Genomic DNA, 15,944 nt, shown 5'->3' on the forward strand with positions numbered 1-15,944 from the left:
ACTTCTTCTTCTCTAACCTCTTTCTCTGTATACACTCCTGTATCTCCTCATTCCACCACCAAGTCTCCTTATCTACTTTCTTTCCAGATGACACATCAAGTACTCTCCTACCTGTCTCCCTGATCACATTAGCTGTAGTTGTCCAGTCATCTGGAAGCACCTCCTGACCACCCAGAGCCTGTCTTAACTCCTTACTAAAAGTCATGCAACACTCTTCCCTTTTCAGCTTTCACCATTTCATCCTCTGCTCTGTCTTTGTCCTCTTCATCTTCCTCACCACCAGAGTCATTCTACACACCACCATCCTATGCTGTTTGGCTACACTATCGCCTACCACGATTTTACAATCACTGATCTCCTTCAGATTACACCGTCTACATCAGATGTAGTCTACCTGTGTGCTCCTCCCACCACTCTTATAGGTCTCTCTATGTTCCTGCCTATTCTGGAAGAAAGTATTCACAATAGCCATTTACATCCTTTTCACAAAGTCAACTACCATCTGTCCTTCTGCGTTCCACACCTGGATACCAAACCTGCCCATCACCTCCTCATCACCTCTGTTTCCTGCACCAACATGTCCATTGAAGTCTGCACCAATGACAACTCTCTCATTTCTAGGTATGCTCTACATCACTTCATCAAAGTCCAACCAGAATTTCTCCTTCTCCACCTCACATCCTACCTGTGGAGCATACCCACCAACAACATTGAACATCACACCTTCTATCTCTCGCTTCAGACTCATCACTCTATCTGACACTCTTTTTTTACCTCCAGGACATTCCTAACAAACTCCTCCTTCAAGATAACTCCTACTCCATTCCTTTTCCTATCTACACCATGATAAATCAAGTTGTACACTGCTCCTAAACTTCTTGCCTTGCTAGCTTTCCACCTGGTCTCCTGGACACACAGTATGTCTGCCATCCTCCTCTGCATCATGTCAACCAACTCTCTACCTTTTCCTGCCATAGTTCCAACATTCAACGTCCCTACTCCCAGTCCTATACTCTTGGCGTTCCTCTTCTCTGTTCTTACGGACACACTTTCCTCCCCATCTTCTTCTACTTTGGTATGTTTGAATCAAAAACTTTAAATTTGAGATGTAAGAATTTGAGTGGTGAAACCAGATGGGGTCAGAACCATTAATCAGTCTCAGGTTAGAGTGAACATATTTCTCCCATCTTTCATTTACTTCTTTGAGATAAAACCAGAAATGGCAGCTGTGGGATTTGAACCCACGCCTCCAGAGAGACTGGAGCTTAAATCCAGCGCCTTAGACCACTCGGCCAAGCTACCTGCTAGTGTACGAAAGCCCAGTGTCTCTGTGACAGAAGGTCTGGTTAGCTTAACTTTAGCAACACGTCTAATCCCTTTAAAACACATCAATTTCAGACGCAGCATGTTTTCTCAGGTAAAATGTGTGCAGAAAGGACAGCCTATGACCTTTTCTCCTCCTGCACGACTCAGCAGCTTCTTGAACTGAAAAGCTTGGCAGCGGTGGGATTTGAACCCACGCCCCCGGAGAGACTGGAGCCTTAATCCAGCGCCTTAGACCGCTCGGCCACGCTACCTCCATGTAAATACCTTGGGGGGGACGGGACACAAGACGCCCGATAACTCGTATGTAACATCATCACTGTGAGATTCCTCAGGCATCTTCTCACTATCTAAGATCCTGTTGAACAACCCAGTCAGAAACTCTACCGCCACCTCTCCTAGACACTTCCATACCTCCACAGGTATATCATCAGGACCGACTGCCTTTCCACTCCTCATCCTCTTCAATGCCCTCCTCACTTCATCCTGACTGATCTTTGCTACTTCCTGGTCCACAACAGTCACCTCTTCTAGTCTTTGTTCTCTCTCATTTTCCACTTTCATCAACTCTTCAAAGTACCTTTTCCATCTCCCCATCACACTACTGGCACCTGTCAATAGACTTCCATCCCTATCCTTAATCACCCTAACCTGCTGCACGTCCTTCCCATCTCTGTCTCTCTGTCTTGCCAACCGGTATAGATCAGTCTCTCCCTCCGTACTGTCCAACCTAGCATACAAGTCATCATAAGCCCCTTGTTTGGCCTTTGCGACCTCTACCTTCACCTTACGCTGCATCTCCCTGTACTCCTGTCTACTCTCCTCAGTCCTCTCAGTGTCCCACTTCTTCTTCTCTAACCTCTTTCTCTGTATACACTCCTGTATCTCCTCATTCCACCACCAAGTCTCCTGATCTACTTTCTTTCCAGATGACACATCAAGTACTCTCCTACCTGTCTCCCTGATCACATTAGCTGTAGTTGTCCAGTCATCTGGAAGCACCTCCTGACCACCCAGAGCCTGTCTTAACTCCTTACTAAAAGTCATGCAACACTCTTCCCTTTTCAGCTTTCACCATTTCATCCTCTGCTCTGTCTTTGTCCTCTTCATCTTCCTCATCACCAGAGTCATCCTACACACCACCATCCTATGCTGTTTGGCTACACTATCGCCTACCACGATTTTACAATCACTGATCTCCTTCAGATTACACCGTCTACATCAGATGTAGTCTACCTGTGTGCTCCTCCCACCACTCTTATAGGTCACTCTATGTTCCTGCCTATTCTGGAAAAAAGTATTCACAATAGCCATTTTCATTCTTTTCACAAAGTCAACTACCATCTGTCCTTCTGCGTTCCACTCCTGGAAACCAAACCTGCCCATCATCACCTCTGTTTCCTGCACCAACATGTCCATTGAAGTCTGCACCAATGACAACTCTCTCATTTCTAGGTATGCTCTGCATCACTTCATCAAAGTCCAACCAGAATTTCTCCTTCTCCACCTCACATCCTACCTGTGGAGCATACCCACCAACAACATTGAACATCACACCTTCTATCTCTCGCTTCAGACTCATCACTCTATCTGACACTCTTTTTTACCTCCAGAACATTCCTAACAAACTCCTCCTTCAAGATAACTCCTACTCCATTCCTTTTCCTATCTACACCATGATAAATCAAGTTGTACACTGCTCCTAAACTTCTTGCCTTGCTAGCTTTCCACCTGGTCTCCTGGACACACAGTATGTCTGCCATCCTCCTCTGCATCATGTCAACCAACTCTCTACCTTTTCCTGCCATAGTTCCAACATTCAACGTCCCTACTCCCAGTCCTATACTCTTGGCGTTCCTCTTCTCTGTTCTTACGGACACACTTTCCTCCCCATCTTCTTCTACTTTGGTATGTTTGAATCACATTAACACATTTTAACACATCACATTAACACATTTTCAGTGCTTTGCATGTGTAATAGTTTTCAATATGTTTTGGTTTGTTTTTAACATGTTTTGAGGAGATTTTGACACAATTTTAGGAGTTTTTAGCACATTTTAAGGTATATTTCAGACAGTTTGAGGCGTTTTTAACATGTTTTCAGGAGTTTTTGACACAATTTTATGAGTTTTTAGCACATTTTAAGGTATATTTCAGACAGTTTGAGGCGTTTTTAACATGTTTTCAGGAGTTTGTGGCACAATTTTAGGAGTTTTTAGCACACTTTAAGGTATATTTCAGACAGTTTGAGGCGTTTTTAACATGTTTTCAGGAGTTTTTGACACAATTTTAGGAGTTTTTAGCACATTTTGAGGTTATTTAACACGTTTAAGGCATTTTTAACATGTTTTCAGGAGTTTTTGACACAATTTTAGGAGTTTCTAGCACATTTTGAGGTTTTTTAACACGTTTAAGGCATTTTTGACATGTTTTCAGGAGTTTTTGACACAATTTCAGAAGTTTTTAACATGCATATTGTATTTAACACAATTTCAGGAATTTTTAACACATTTTGAGGTTATTTAACACATTTAAGTCATTTTTATCGTGACTTTAGGAGTTTTTAAACACATTTTAGACACATTTTAATGAGTTTTTTGTTCATTTTAAATAGTTAACATGTTTGAAAACAATTTTAACACACATATATGGATCTTTCAAACAGAATTTAAGGAGTTTTTTTAAAAACATGTTGTAAGTAGTTTTTTTTTAAAAACTCTAAGACATGTTTAAAACATGTTTTGAAACATTTTATTTTTATTTGGTTTTATACTCTTGTCCTATACTCTTGGCGTTCCTCTTCTCTCTGTTCTTATGGACACACTTTCGTCCTCCTCTTCTTCTACTTTGGTATGTTTGAATCAAAAACTTTAAATTTGAGAGGTGAAACCAGATGGGGTCAGAACCATTACTCAGTCTCAGGTTAGAGTGAACAAACTATTTCTTCAATGTTTTATTTACTTCTTTGAGATAAAATCACAAATGGCAGCGGTGGGATTTGAACCCACGCCTCCAGAGAGACTGGAGCCTAAATCCAGCGCCTTAGACCGCTCGGCCACGCTACCTGCTAGCTTATGTAAGTCCAGAGTCTCAGTGACACAAGGTCTTGTTAGCTTAGCTTTAGCCAAACGTCTAATTCCTTTCAAACACGTTAATCACAGATGCAGGTTCTTCTCTTGGGAAAATGTTTTCAGGAAAAGACTGTAGTGTGTGACCTTAGACTACTGTGACCTTAGACTGAAAAGCTTGGCAGCGGTGGGATTCGAACCCACGCCCCCAGAGAGACTGGAGCCTTAATCCAGCGCCTTAGACCGCTCGGCCACGCTACCTCCATGTATGTACCATGGGGGGGACGGGACATGACACGCCCCATAACTTGTATGTAACATCACTGTGAGGTGAGGTTGGACAACGACTGATGTCAGCGTACAACGCGTTTATCAGTGTTTAAATGACAATTTTAAGGTTTTTTTAACCGGTTTCAGGAGTTTTCAATGTGTATTATAGGATTTTTTAACAAATTTTTAGTGCTTTACATGTTTAATAGTTTTTATAGGTTTTGGTTTGTTTTGAACATGTTTTCAGGAGGTTTTAACAAGTCTTAAGCCATTTTTAACATGTCTATAGGAGTTTTTGACACAATTTTAGGAGTTTTTAGCACGTTTTAAGGTATATTTCAGTCGGTTTGAGTCGTTTTTAACATGTTTTCAAGAGTTTTTGACACAATTTCAGGAATTTTTAACAAATTTTGAGGTTATTTAACACGTTTAAGGAATTTTTAACATGTTAAAAGAGTTTTAACATGAATTTAGGAGTTTTTTAACACATTTTAGACACATGTTGATGAGTTTTTACCACGTTTTAAAGAGTTAGCATGTTTGAAAGCAATTTTAACACACATATGGATCTTTCAAACACAATTTAAGGAGTTGTTTTAAACGCGTTGTAAGTAGTTTTCTTAAAAACTCTAAGACATGTTTAAAACATAATTTAGAGTTTTGAAAACATTTTATTTTTATTTCATTTTATTTTGGAGTTGAACAAAATTGTCAAAATGTTTTGGTATGTTTGAACCAAACATTAAATTTGAGATGTACGAACTTCAGTGGTGAAAACAGATGGGGTCAGAACCATTAATCATTCACAGAGTGAACATCTTTATCTCATCTTTTATTGACTTCTTTGAGATAAAACACTACTTGCCAGCAGTGGGATCTGAACCCATGCCTACAGAGAGGCTGGATCCTAAATCAAGCACCTTAGACCACTCAGCCAAGCTTCCTGCTAGTGTACCTAAGTCCAGTGTCTCGGTGACAGAAGGGCTGGTTAGCTTAGCTTTAGCAAGACGACTAATACCTTTAAAATACGTCAATTTCAGGCGCAGCATGTTTTCTCAGGTAAAATGTGTTCAGAAAAGACAGCCTACGGCCTTTTCTCCTTCTGCACGACTCAGCAGCTTCTTGAAATGAAAAGCTTGGCAGCGGTGGGATTTGAACCCACGCCCCCGGAGAGACTGGAGCCTTAATCCAGCGCCTTAGACCGCTCGGCCACGCTACCTCCATGTAAATACATTGGGGGGGACGGGACACGAAACGGCCGATAACTCGTATGTAACATCATCACTGTGAGGTGAGGTCGGACGCTGAGGGATATCTGCGTACAACGTGTTTATCAGTGTTTAAACGACAGTTTTAAGGCGTTTTTAACCGTTTTCAGGAGTTTTCATTGTGTTCCTCAGACTTTTTAACACATTTTTAGTGTTATACATGTTTAATAGTTTTCAATATGTTTTGGTTTGTTTTGAACATGTTTTCAGCAGATTTTAACACGTTGTTAGTCATTTTTAACATTTTTTTAGTATTATACATGTTTTTAGAAGTATTCAGTATGTTTTGAAAATGTTTTCGGGAGTTTGAATGAGTTTTTAACATGTTTTGAGGTATTTTTAACAAGTTTTCAGGATTTTTTTTTTACATGATTTAAGGAGTTTTCAATATGTTTTGAGGTGTATTTAATACATTTTAAGGCATTATTGAAATGTTTTAAGGTGTTTTTGACATAATTTCAGAGGTTTTTAACATGTTTTAAGGTGTATTTAACACATTTTTAGGAGTTTTGAACACATTTTAAGGTCTATTTTACGTTTTAAAGCATTTTTAACATGTGAAACAAGTTTTTGACATGATTTCAGGAGTTTTTAAATAGTTTTTAAGGAGTTTTCAACATATTTCAAGGTGTTTCAACACATTTCTATGAGTTTTTAGCGTGTTTTGAGGAGTTTTTAACACTTTTTGAGGAGTTTCTAAACATATTTCCATTGTAATTTATGTTAAACGTTAATCTACCGAGAGAAAATGCTTTTATTTCCATCCTATTGAAACAAACTGGTTTACAGACAAAATAAAAGCTACAGTTTATTGTTGACATTGTTGGCTAAAGTGCTTTGAAATGTCTTCAGATGTGATTAAGCGCTATATAAATAAAAGTTGATTGATTGGTATAGCAGTGATCTCCAAACTTTCTTACTCCACATGATGAACGTGAGTCCACTTTGTATCAACTTTATTAGCAGTACAGTATTTTCCTCAGTATAAGGCGCTCTGGACTATAAGGCGCACTTTCAATGATTGGCCTATTTTAAAACTGTTTTCACCAGAATAGGGCGCACTGCATTATAAGGTGCATAGAATAGAAACTTCTGTAGTGGCTGTGGTTGCATTATACAGAGATTACATTCACGACTCCGCAGCCTTTTCTCAAATTTCAAGAGCCAAGTCACTGCTAGACAGCGCAGCTTAGACTAGTGTATTCTGTCTCAGGAGGTTTTAAACGCAATTTAAGTTTTTTAACTTGTTTTAAGAAGTTTTTTAAAAACTCTAAAAAATGTAGAAAAGATATTTTAGAGTTTTGAAAACATTTTTTTTAAATTTTATTTTATTTTATTTTATTTTATTTTATTTTATTTTATTTTATTTTATTTTATTTTATTTTATTTTACTTTAGAGTTGAAAAATATTTTCAAAATGTGCCGAAAACAGATGGGGTCAGGACCATTAATCATTCTGAGGTTAGAGTGAACAGCTTTATCTAATTTTGTATTTATTTTCTTCGAGATAAAACTACGCTTGGCAGGATTCCAACCCACGCCTTTAGAGAGACTGGAGCCTAAATCCAGCGCCTTAGACCAGCGGTCCCCAACCTTTTTTGCCCCACGGGCCGGTTTCATCTAAGACTATTTTCACGGACCGGTCTTCATTTGCTCGATAATCGTTAATGACGCCAGGACAGCTGTAGTCTAATAATAAATCGTCCGCAGTGGTTTTATGTAAAATGTAGACATCAACAGACAATAAACAAACTTTTTTTCATAAATTGATAATCAACATCTCTATTTCGTCTCTGTAAACATAATAATTATAAGAAATAATTACATTAAAAACTCGATTTAAGTGACTGCACTGATGAGGTTTATTTTGAAATTTCGTGACTTACAATCAGTGCATTCAACGCAGGAGAAATATTGATCATTTCCAATAGAAAGATGAACAAGTCAATCAAATAATAATTATTACAATAATGAGAATTAGTGGATGGGGACCGCTGATCTAGGGATAACGGGAGACAATGACACCTGAAGTGTGTTCCACATGTCTGGTCTACTCCGCAGTTGGGTTTGGTTTTCGGTCACAGCAGAAAATCGCTTCACAAAGTCAGGAGGTTGGAAATGGAAACAGGGTTTTCGATACTTTTTGGGCGATCTCAGGACAATCTGCCTTGACTTTATTCCAGAACACTGGTGCGCTTATGGGCGCTTCATTGTGTGTGTTGATAACCTGTCACATGACCGAGACCCGTCAAGCGGGACAGATGCATGAATTTGTCAGTGCGTCATTCCACACAGACGTCACTTTTCAAATTTAATGTCTTTCAGACTCCGAAATAAATAAAACGGAAGTAATGTAAATAAGTTCTTCTTTCTGAGCGGCCCGGTACCAAATGACCCACGGACCGGTACCGGTCCGCGGGTTGGGGACCACTGCCCTAGACCACTCGGCAACGCTACCTGCTAGCTTACCTGAGTCCAGTGTCTCAGTCACAGAAGGTCTGGTTAGCTTAGCTTTAGCAACACGTCTAATCCCTTCAAAACACGTCAATTTCAGACGCAGCTTCTTTTCTCAGTTAAAATGTTTTCAGAGAATAAAACCTGTGACTTTTGCTCCTTCTGTCTAAACGACAGATTTAAGGTGTTTTTAACACGTTTTCAGAAGTTTTCAATGTGTTTTTAAGACTTTTTAACATGTTTTAGTGTTATACATGTTTTTAGAAGTTTTCAATATGTTTTGAACATGTTTTCGGGAGATTTTAACACATTTTAAGCATTTTTAACATGTTTTCAGTAGTTTTTTGACATGATTTTAGGAGTTTTTAACGTGTTTTATGGTGTATTAACATGTTTTAAGGAGTTTTTAACACATTATAAGAAAAGTTTTTTTTTAATTTTGGGGCCTTTTTAACACATTTTCAGGAGTTTTAGACAATTTCAGAAGGTTTTGCATGTTTTAAGGTGTATTTAACACAATTTCAGGAGTTTCAACACAATTTCAGGAGTTTTTAACATATTTTAAGGCGTGTTTAACACGTTTTAAGGCGTTTTTCACATTTTAAATGAGTTTTTGACACAATTTCAGGAGTTTTTAAACACGTTTCAAGGTGTTTTCAACAGTTTAGCATGTTTTGAGGAGTTTTTCACACTTTTTGAGGAATTCCTCAACATGTTTCCATTGTAATATATGTTCAACTTTAATCTACGGCAAGAAAAGCTTTTATTTCCATCTTAGTGAAACAAACTGTTTGACAGACAGAAGTATCAACAATGTGTCTTGATCTTCATTCATGGCTCTCTGTGGCATTGGCGTGTCCTTTACGCGTTCTCACACACACATGACAACAGAGGGTTGATATCACTTTAATTCATTGATAAGCTCAAACATCAACATGGGGCGTAAAACAAAGAGCGTCAAACAAGGAGAGGCTCAAATACCAAAAGACATGTGAATATAGGGAACATGCCACATGTGGGTTATATACGTGTTGCCTGTCACAGAGGCCGAGTGTGCAGTAACAAACCGGTCTCCATGGTGACGACAACAACAACAAAAGCTCACCATGAACAACAAAACATTAATGTCACTGTTTTTAAGTCAACATGTCGTCCATTACGGTTCAGCAGGTTTGATTACAGATATAAGTAAGTACAACGCTTATAATCATTTCATAGAGATGGAAACACAACGGCGTCGCACGACTACACAAACGTGTGGCTGGAACTGTTTGTCTCTTTTGGTCCTTTTGTTTTTCTTGTGATTTCTGAAACCTGATTTCAACGGAAACAGAAAAAAAACCTCACGTGGAGAAAATCATCCAATCAGCCGCTGGGAAATATCTAAAAACTACCAGAGGAACAACAACAACATCAACAACAGGCGTACCTGCTGCTGGGACATCTGACTGTACAACCGAGTTGCGTTCTGTATGTATGTGTGTGTGTGTGTGTGTGTGTGTGTGTGTGTGTGTGTGTGTGTGTGTGTGTGTGTGTGTCGCCTGTTGGTGCTGTAATATTAGACGAGGGGCATCCAGATTGCTCACCTAGCAACCCTGCATAGCAACTGCTTAGCCTAAACTGTCATATGTGATTCTTACGTTATGGGGTGTGCAGCAGCGCTGTGACGACGCGAGTCAGCTGACGGGGAGAGGAATGTCCGGAGAAAGAATTCCTGCTCTTCCAGTTTTCTGATCCGTCGATCATGAGATTGGAACACCGGAACACCGCGGAATCTTCTGTTTAAAGTCTTTAATTCTTTTTTAGCTATAATGAAGGAGTTCTGTGTGATTTGAAGGGATCTTCAGGTGAAGTGGACGGCGACGGCGTGCTTGTGTTTGTCCATTCATGATCCGGGTCTCCGTCAGCCGACGGGACAGCCTGGCAGTCTGAAGGAGTCCGGGACGGGACAGTCCAGCTTGCAGATGATTTTGTATATTCCCTTCTTCCAGCAGGGGTCGCTGTCTTTGCCGGTCCAGATGGCGGAGTAGAACTCCCTCAGAGCCACCTCTGAGATCTCCAGGAAGCGGTCCGGAACCTAAAACACCAACGAGAGGAGACGGGCGGTTAGCATGGAACCAGAACGCAGCATGGTGGGTTATCTCAGCTGGTGAGAGTGTGGTGCTACTAAGGCCAAGGTCTCGGGTTTGAACCCCATACAGGTCGAAGCCTTTTGAGTTAAAGGAGGGTCAAATGTCAAAATAAAAGCTACACAGTTTATCTCTACCAGTGGTCTCCAAACCTTTTTACTCCACATGATGAACGCGAGTCCAGTTTGTATCAACTTTATTAGCAGCGTCCTCGTAACATCACCCCAACGTTTGTTTCTTGTTGGTCCTGCTAGCTTGGGAGTGTCAGTTTAGAAGTACAGTATTTTCCACACTATAAGGCGCACCTTCAAAGAATGGACCATTCTAAAACCTTTTCTATATATAAAGCGCTGGATTATAAAGCGCACTGGATTATAAGGCGCACTGTCGGTTTTTGAGAAGATTAAAGGCTTTTAGGTGCGCCTTACAGTGCGGAAATTACTGTAATGTATTCTGTGTTAGCGGCCAGAGCGGCCCCTTTAAGAAGGTAGTCATGTGACCGAGGCAAGCATCTCGACAAGCGTCAAGAGTGACACACAGAAAGATGTGGAGGAGAGAATGTCATTTAAAACATTGTTCAGAATCATCGGAAACGGCAACGCGGCCGGTTAGCTCAGTTGTTAATAGCATGGCGCTAATAACACCAAGGTTGTGGGTTCAATCCCCAAAAGTCTCCTGACCCGAAGAGTGGAGGGCAGGTCAGATCTGGGAGATGCTATTTCAAAATAAAAGCTGTATTCCTGTCATCTCTAGTCACCAATCCACCTGAGCCGACAGGTGTGCCCCCCCCCCCCTCACCTGGTAGATGTTGCTCTTGTTATAATGCATGTTCAGGATGCGGTACAGCTCCGTGTCCCGGCCCACCCTCAGCTGGCTCTCCCTGCCGGGTCGAGGGGCCCCCTCCCTGAGAGACAAGTCAGGTGTGACGTTAGAACAGGTGAAACTGGTCCAGCCAATGAGAACCGAGCGCCGACTCAAAAACGCACCGCGTCAGCGCCTCGCGGACCGCCTGCCGGGCGAAGCGCTCCATCTGGATGTAGAAGAACTCTCTGAAGTTGCTGAACCACTTGATCATCTGGGAGGTCACGCAGCGGTTGAACTGGACAGGAAACAGGAAGCAGCGGGACAGGAAGTGAGCCTGACGGCGCAGGAAGGAAGGGATGCTAACTTCATTTAGAGCTAACATGTCAAAATCCTTCAGAGTGAGAGAAACAGGGAGGAATGATTTTGTTATTTTTGTGAAGGTGGGGGGTGAGGTTGGTGGGGGGGGGGCACCTTGACGTCGGGGAAGTAGGTCTTGAGGGTGTTGGAGCTGGGATAGCGGGAGTAGAAGAACATGAGCTTGGCCTTCTTCAGGTGACAAGGAGACAAACCCTCCTGGGTGTAAACAGCAGGTCAAGGATGTAAACAACCACAAATAAACAAACAAACAAACAAGTAAACAGCCCCCTCCCAGCTGAGAAAAGGATATCCCCCCAGCTGTCAGGTAGAGCTCTCCCCCGTCCATCCCTCCTCTCATCCCCCCGTCTCTGATCCCTCGCTCCCGCTCTCTGCCGCCGTGGGGGTGGCGCCCGAGGGAGGGGTCCAGGTGGCCGAGGAGAGGGAGGGGGGGGAAGGAGGGGTGAGACGAGAATTCCAGGAAAGGGTCGGAGGTCAGGTAGTCCTTCCGGGACGGTGGGAGGTGGGGCAGCTGGGGGTGGTGGAGGGAGCGGGAGAAGAGCTGCTGCATGGAGTAGTGGAGGAGGGGGAGGGGGAGGGGGAGAGGGGGAGGCGGGGGGGGAGGCGCGGGGAAAGAGGAGGAGGACGAAGAGGAGGAGGCGGAGGAGGGGTGGAAGGAGGAAGAGGGGTCCTTGGGTTGGGAGGCGGGAGGTAAGAGGGGGGGGTGAGAGAGGGAGGGGGCGCGGGGGAGGGGGTGGTGATGGAGGGGGAGGTTGGGATGGGAGGGGTTCAGGTGAGACGAAAGGGGCGGGCCCAGGAGAGGGTGGGCCTTCCGTAGGTCAGGTGACCTCTGGGAGACAAACGCCGTGGCCAGATTGGGCCCTTCGGGGCGAGGGGGCGGGCCCCGAGGCGGCGGGCTCTGATTGGTCAGTTTGCGGAGCTGCTCCTCCCTTTCTCCCACCTTCTCCTCCGTGCCTTTCGTCTTCTCTTCCCCCCTCCCTCTGGCGAGGAGCCCCATCCACGCCCCCTCCTCCTCTCCGTCGCCGCTGTCGGGCGGGAGGAAACAGACGGCGGCGGGCGGGGGAGGGGAAGGGGGCGGGGCCTCGCCGTAGAGGCGAAGCACGCGGTCGATGACCCTCGCCACAGCGCTGCCCAGCTCCACCTTCAGCGCCCGGGCGAACTTCACCCCGCCCTCATCGGCCTCGTCCTCCACCCCCAGGTACTCCAGCCACGCCCCCTCCCCGCCTTCCAGCATGTCTGACTCCGCCTCCCTGTTGCCCCGCCCCTCTTTTCTGCGCTTGTGGAAGCCGTGGAAGGGGGAGTCTGAGAGGAGGGAGAGGGTCTCCTTCTCCGTTTCCACGGCGTCAGCTTCATCATCCTCATACATCCCTCTGGAGGCGTCTTCCTCGCTCATCGTCCTCACCCCTCCTCCCCCTCCTCCCCCTCCCTGCTTCCTCCTCTCCTCCTCCTCCAGGTGCTTCTCCCCAAACGCCCTCCACACCTTCTCCTGGAGCGCCTGCAGTCTCTCCCTCGCCTCCTCCAGCTGCTCCTTCAACTCCTCCCTCTCCCTCCTCCTCCCCTCCCTCACCCCATCGCTCCTCCTCCCTCCCCCTTCCGCCGCTCCATCTCCCCCACGGTTCTCCAGCTTCCTCCTCCTCCCCACTTTGCAGAGGTCGTGACTCCACCCAGTCACCAGGGCGGTGTCGCCGTGCCTCCTTTCCCCCCCCGTCGAGCCGTCCTCCTCCTCGTCCTCCTCCTCCTCCATCGCTTCGTCTCCTCCCCCGCTCCTCTTCCTCTCCCCCCTCGGGTGTCGGTGCGAGGTGGCGGCGGAGAGGTGGCCCCCCGTGCGTCTGGCGGCTCCACCCACCTGGAGGAGGTGGTGGATGAGGGGGAAGCCAGGGGGCCTGAAGGGAGGGGCGGGGCGTCCGGCGCCAGGTGGGGCGTGTCCCCCGGGGAGGTCCGAGGAGCCGAATGCTGGCATCTGAGGAGGGGAGTCACGGAAAAGATCCGTGGGAGAGTCCATCTGTAGAGGGGGGGTCATCATCACCATCATCATCACCATCATCATCATCATCACCATCATCATCATCATCATCATCATCATCATCATCACCATCACCATCATCATCATCATCATCACTATCATCACCATCACCATCATCATCATCATCGTCATCATCATCACCATCTTCATCACCATCATCTTCATCATCATCATCATCATCACCATCATCATCACCATCATCATCATCACCATCATCACCATCATCATCACCATTATCATTATCATCACCATCATCACCATCATCATCACCATCATCACCATCATCACCATTATCATCATCATCACCATCATCACCATCATCATCATCACCATCATCACCATCATCATCATCACCATCATCACCATTATCACCATTATCATCATCATCACCATCATCATCATCATCATCATCATCGGTTAGTGGGGGTGTGGCTCACCGATCGATCACAGGATATCCTTTATTGGTAGTTGGGGATCAATATGCCGGGACGTCCTGCAACAGATGAGACATGGTCAGCTGATGGAGGGTTCAGGCTATGTGCTGGGGTGGAGCAGGCTAATATCTGGTGGTGTTAACAACACCCCCCATCCGTTTTCCAGTTTGTAACCTTCCCCCTTCCTTCCTCCCATCCCTCGCTCATCCTCTCTTCCTCTCCCTCCGTTATCAGCTCAGGCAGCTTGTTAAGCGCTGTTTGATCACAGTGTTTACCGTCACACACACACACACACACACACACACACACACACACACACACACACACACACACACACACACACACACACACACACACACACACACACACACACACACACACACACACACACACACAAACTCCCGGAGGACCGCTGACCATTGTTATCCATTTTTCAAGCCTCTTTGCCTCCGTGTGTGTGTGTGTGTGTGTGTGTGTGCGTGTGTGTGTGCGTGTGTGTGTGTGTGTGTGCGTGTGTGTGTGTGTGTGTGTGTGTGCGTGCGTGTGTCAACAGTCGTCCTACTTAGCTCTGATAACACCCCTAATCCACTTCAGATGGATACACTACCATTCACTGACAGGAAAGATGGAGGGATGATGAACGTATGCAGATGGAAAAAGAGCAGCAGATAGATTATAGATAGATAGATAGATAGATAGATAGATAGATAGATAGATAGATAGATAGATAGATAGATAGATTATAGATAGATAGATAGATAGATAGATAGATAGATAGATAGATAGATAGATAGATAGATAGATAGATAGATAGATAGATAGATAGATAGATAGATAGATAGATAGATAGATAGATAGATAGATAGATAGATAGACAGACAGACAGATAGATTGATTGATTTGTTTGACTGATTGACTGATTGATAGGAGCCTCTGTGCGGCGTGGAGGGAATAATCCCACTATAAATAGATTAATATCAATAATTCAGAGCCGGGCTCGCGCCTCACAGATGGCTAACCAGCTGATATCAGGACAGATTAGCTCCTCAGCCGCATCAGAGGTGAACGCAGAAAGCCGTTCGCGGCAAACGAGCTTTAACCGGAGCCCACAGTCCAGTCACCCTGGTTACTGTGTGTTGACGTCACAACCGATAATCAATAGATACCGGATTGGTGACAGGAGTAACGCGTTACCCCTCCGCGCGGTGCCGCTCGCGCTGCTTCGAGCAGCCTGATTTTAAACTGCGGATGACGCGCGGCAACATCTGCCGCCGCGTCTGCCGCGCGGCAGGGAGCCGCGCGCTGCCCGTAAATGTGAGTGAGCGCGCGCCCGCGGTGCGTCCCGTCCCTGGTGGGCAGCGGCGGGCTAATGTCGCACTACCAGGGATCAAAGGAACACCGGAGCGGCCGGAGCGGCGGAGACGCGCTCACCGACCCGGACGGTGGAAACGCTTCAGACGTAGCGACGCGTCAGAAGTTTGACATGAACTCACGCGCACTCCAGAGGAGCTCCTGCGGACGCGCGAGCCTTTCCACACCAGTTGACAGGAGCCGCACGCGCCGCCGCCGCCGCGGTCGGTTCTCCGCCGGCACCGGAGCAGGCCTCGGACACCGGTGCCGACCGGCGCCGGTTCTGGACTCCCTCCGCGCGGCTCGAGCCTCCTCTTCCTCCCGGCTGTGCGTGTGTTTAGTTTCCCTCCCTCTTCTTCATCAACCGGTCCGTGACTGACATCATCCTCACGCGCTCCTGTGTGAGAGGCGCGCGGTGGGCGGGCGGGCAGCAGAGCTGGTCCGGT

General features: G+C 45.3%; 1 protein-coding gene and 5 non-coding genes across 6 annotated transcripts; all 6 read right to left on the bottom strand.

The window, feature by feature from the left end:
- Positions 1 to 1,220: 1,220 nt before the first annotated feature.
- trnal-uaa (transfer RNA leucine (anticodon UAA)) lies at positions 1,221 to 1,302 on the bottom strand. The gene has a single exon. It is a non-coding gene; the product is annotated as a tRNA-Leu (tRNA).
- A 193-nt stretch (positions 1,303 to 1,495) lies between these two features.
- trnal-aag (transfer RNA leucine (anticodon AAG)) lies at positions 1,496 to 1,577 on the bottom strand. Its single transcript has one exon. It is a non-coding gene; the product is annotated as a tRNA-Leu (tRNA).
- A 2,729-nt stretch (positions 1,578 to 4,306) lies between these two features.
- On the bottom strand, positions 4,307 to 4,388 carry trnal-uag (transfer RNA leucine (anticodon UAG)). The gene has a single exon. It is a non-coding gene; the product is annotated as a tRNA-Leu (tRNA).
- Positions 4,389 to 4,570: 182 nt separating this feature from the next.
- trnal-aag (transfer RNA leucine (anticodon AAG)) lies at positions 4,571 to 4,652 on the bottom strand. Its single transcript has one exon. It is a non-coding gene; the product is annotated as a tRNA-Leu (tRNA).
- Positions 4,653 to 5,798: 1,146 nt separating this feature from the next.
- Positions 5,799 to 5,880, bottom strand: trnal-aag (transfer RNA leucine (anticodon AAG)). Its single transcript has one exon. It is a non-coding gene; the product is annotated as a tRNA-Leu (tRNA).
- Positions 5,881 to 9,137: 3,257 nt separating this feature from the next.
- On the bottom strand, positions 9,138 to 15,910 carry prox3 (prospero homeobox 3). Its single transcript, XM_068308037.1, has 7 exons — positions 15,642 to 15,910; positions 14,152 to 14,207; positions 11,983 to 13,693; positions 11,788 to 11,894; positions 11,499 to 11,611; positions 11,311 to 11,416; positions 9,138 to 10,460 (listed from the first exon to the last, which is right to left on the bottom strand). Exons 3-7 carry the CDS (start codon positions 13,691 to 13,693, stop codon positions 10,287 to 10,289), a joined length of 2,211 nt encoding a protein of 736 aa, XP_068164138.1. The 5' UTR covers positions 14,152 to 14,207; positions 15,642 to 15,910; the 3' UTR covers positions 9,138 to 10,286.
- Between the last annotated feature and the right edge of the window lie 34 nt (positions 15,911 to 15,944).

The sequence above is a fragment of the Antennarius striatus genome, chromosome 23 (genome assembly GCF_040054535.1).
Source record: "Antennarius striatus isolate MH-2024 chromosome 23, ASM4005453v1, whole genome shotgun sequence".
In the NCBI taxonomy this organism is placed as follows: domain Eukaryota; kingdom Metazoa; phylum Chordata; class Actinopteri; order Lophiiformes; family Antennariidae; genus Antennarius; species Antennarius striatus.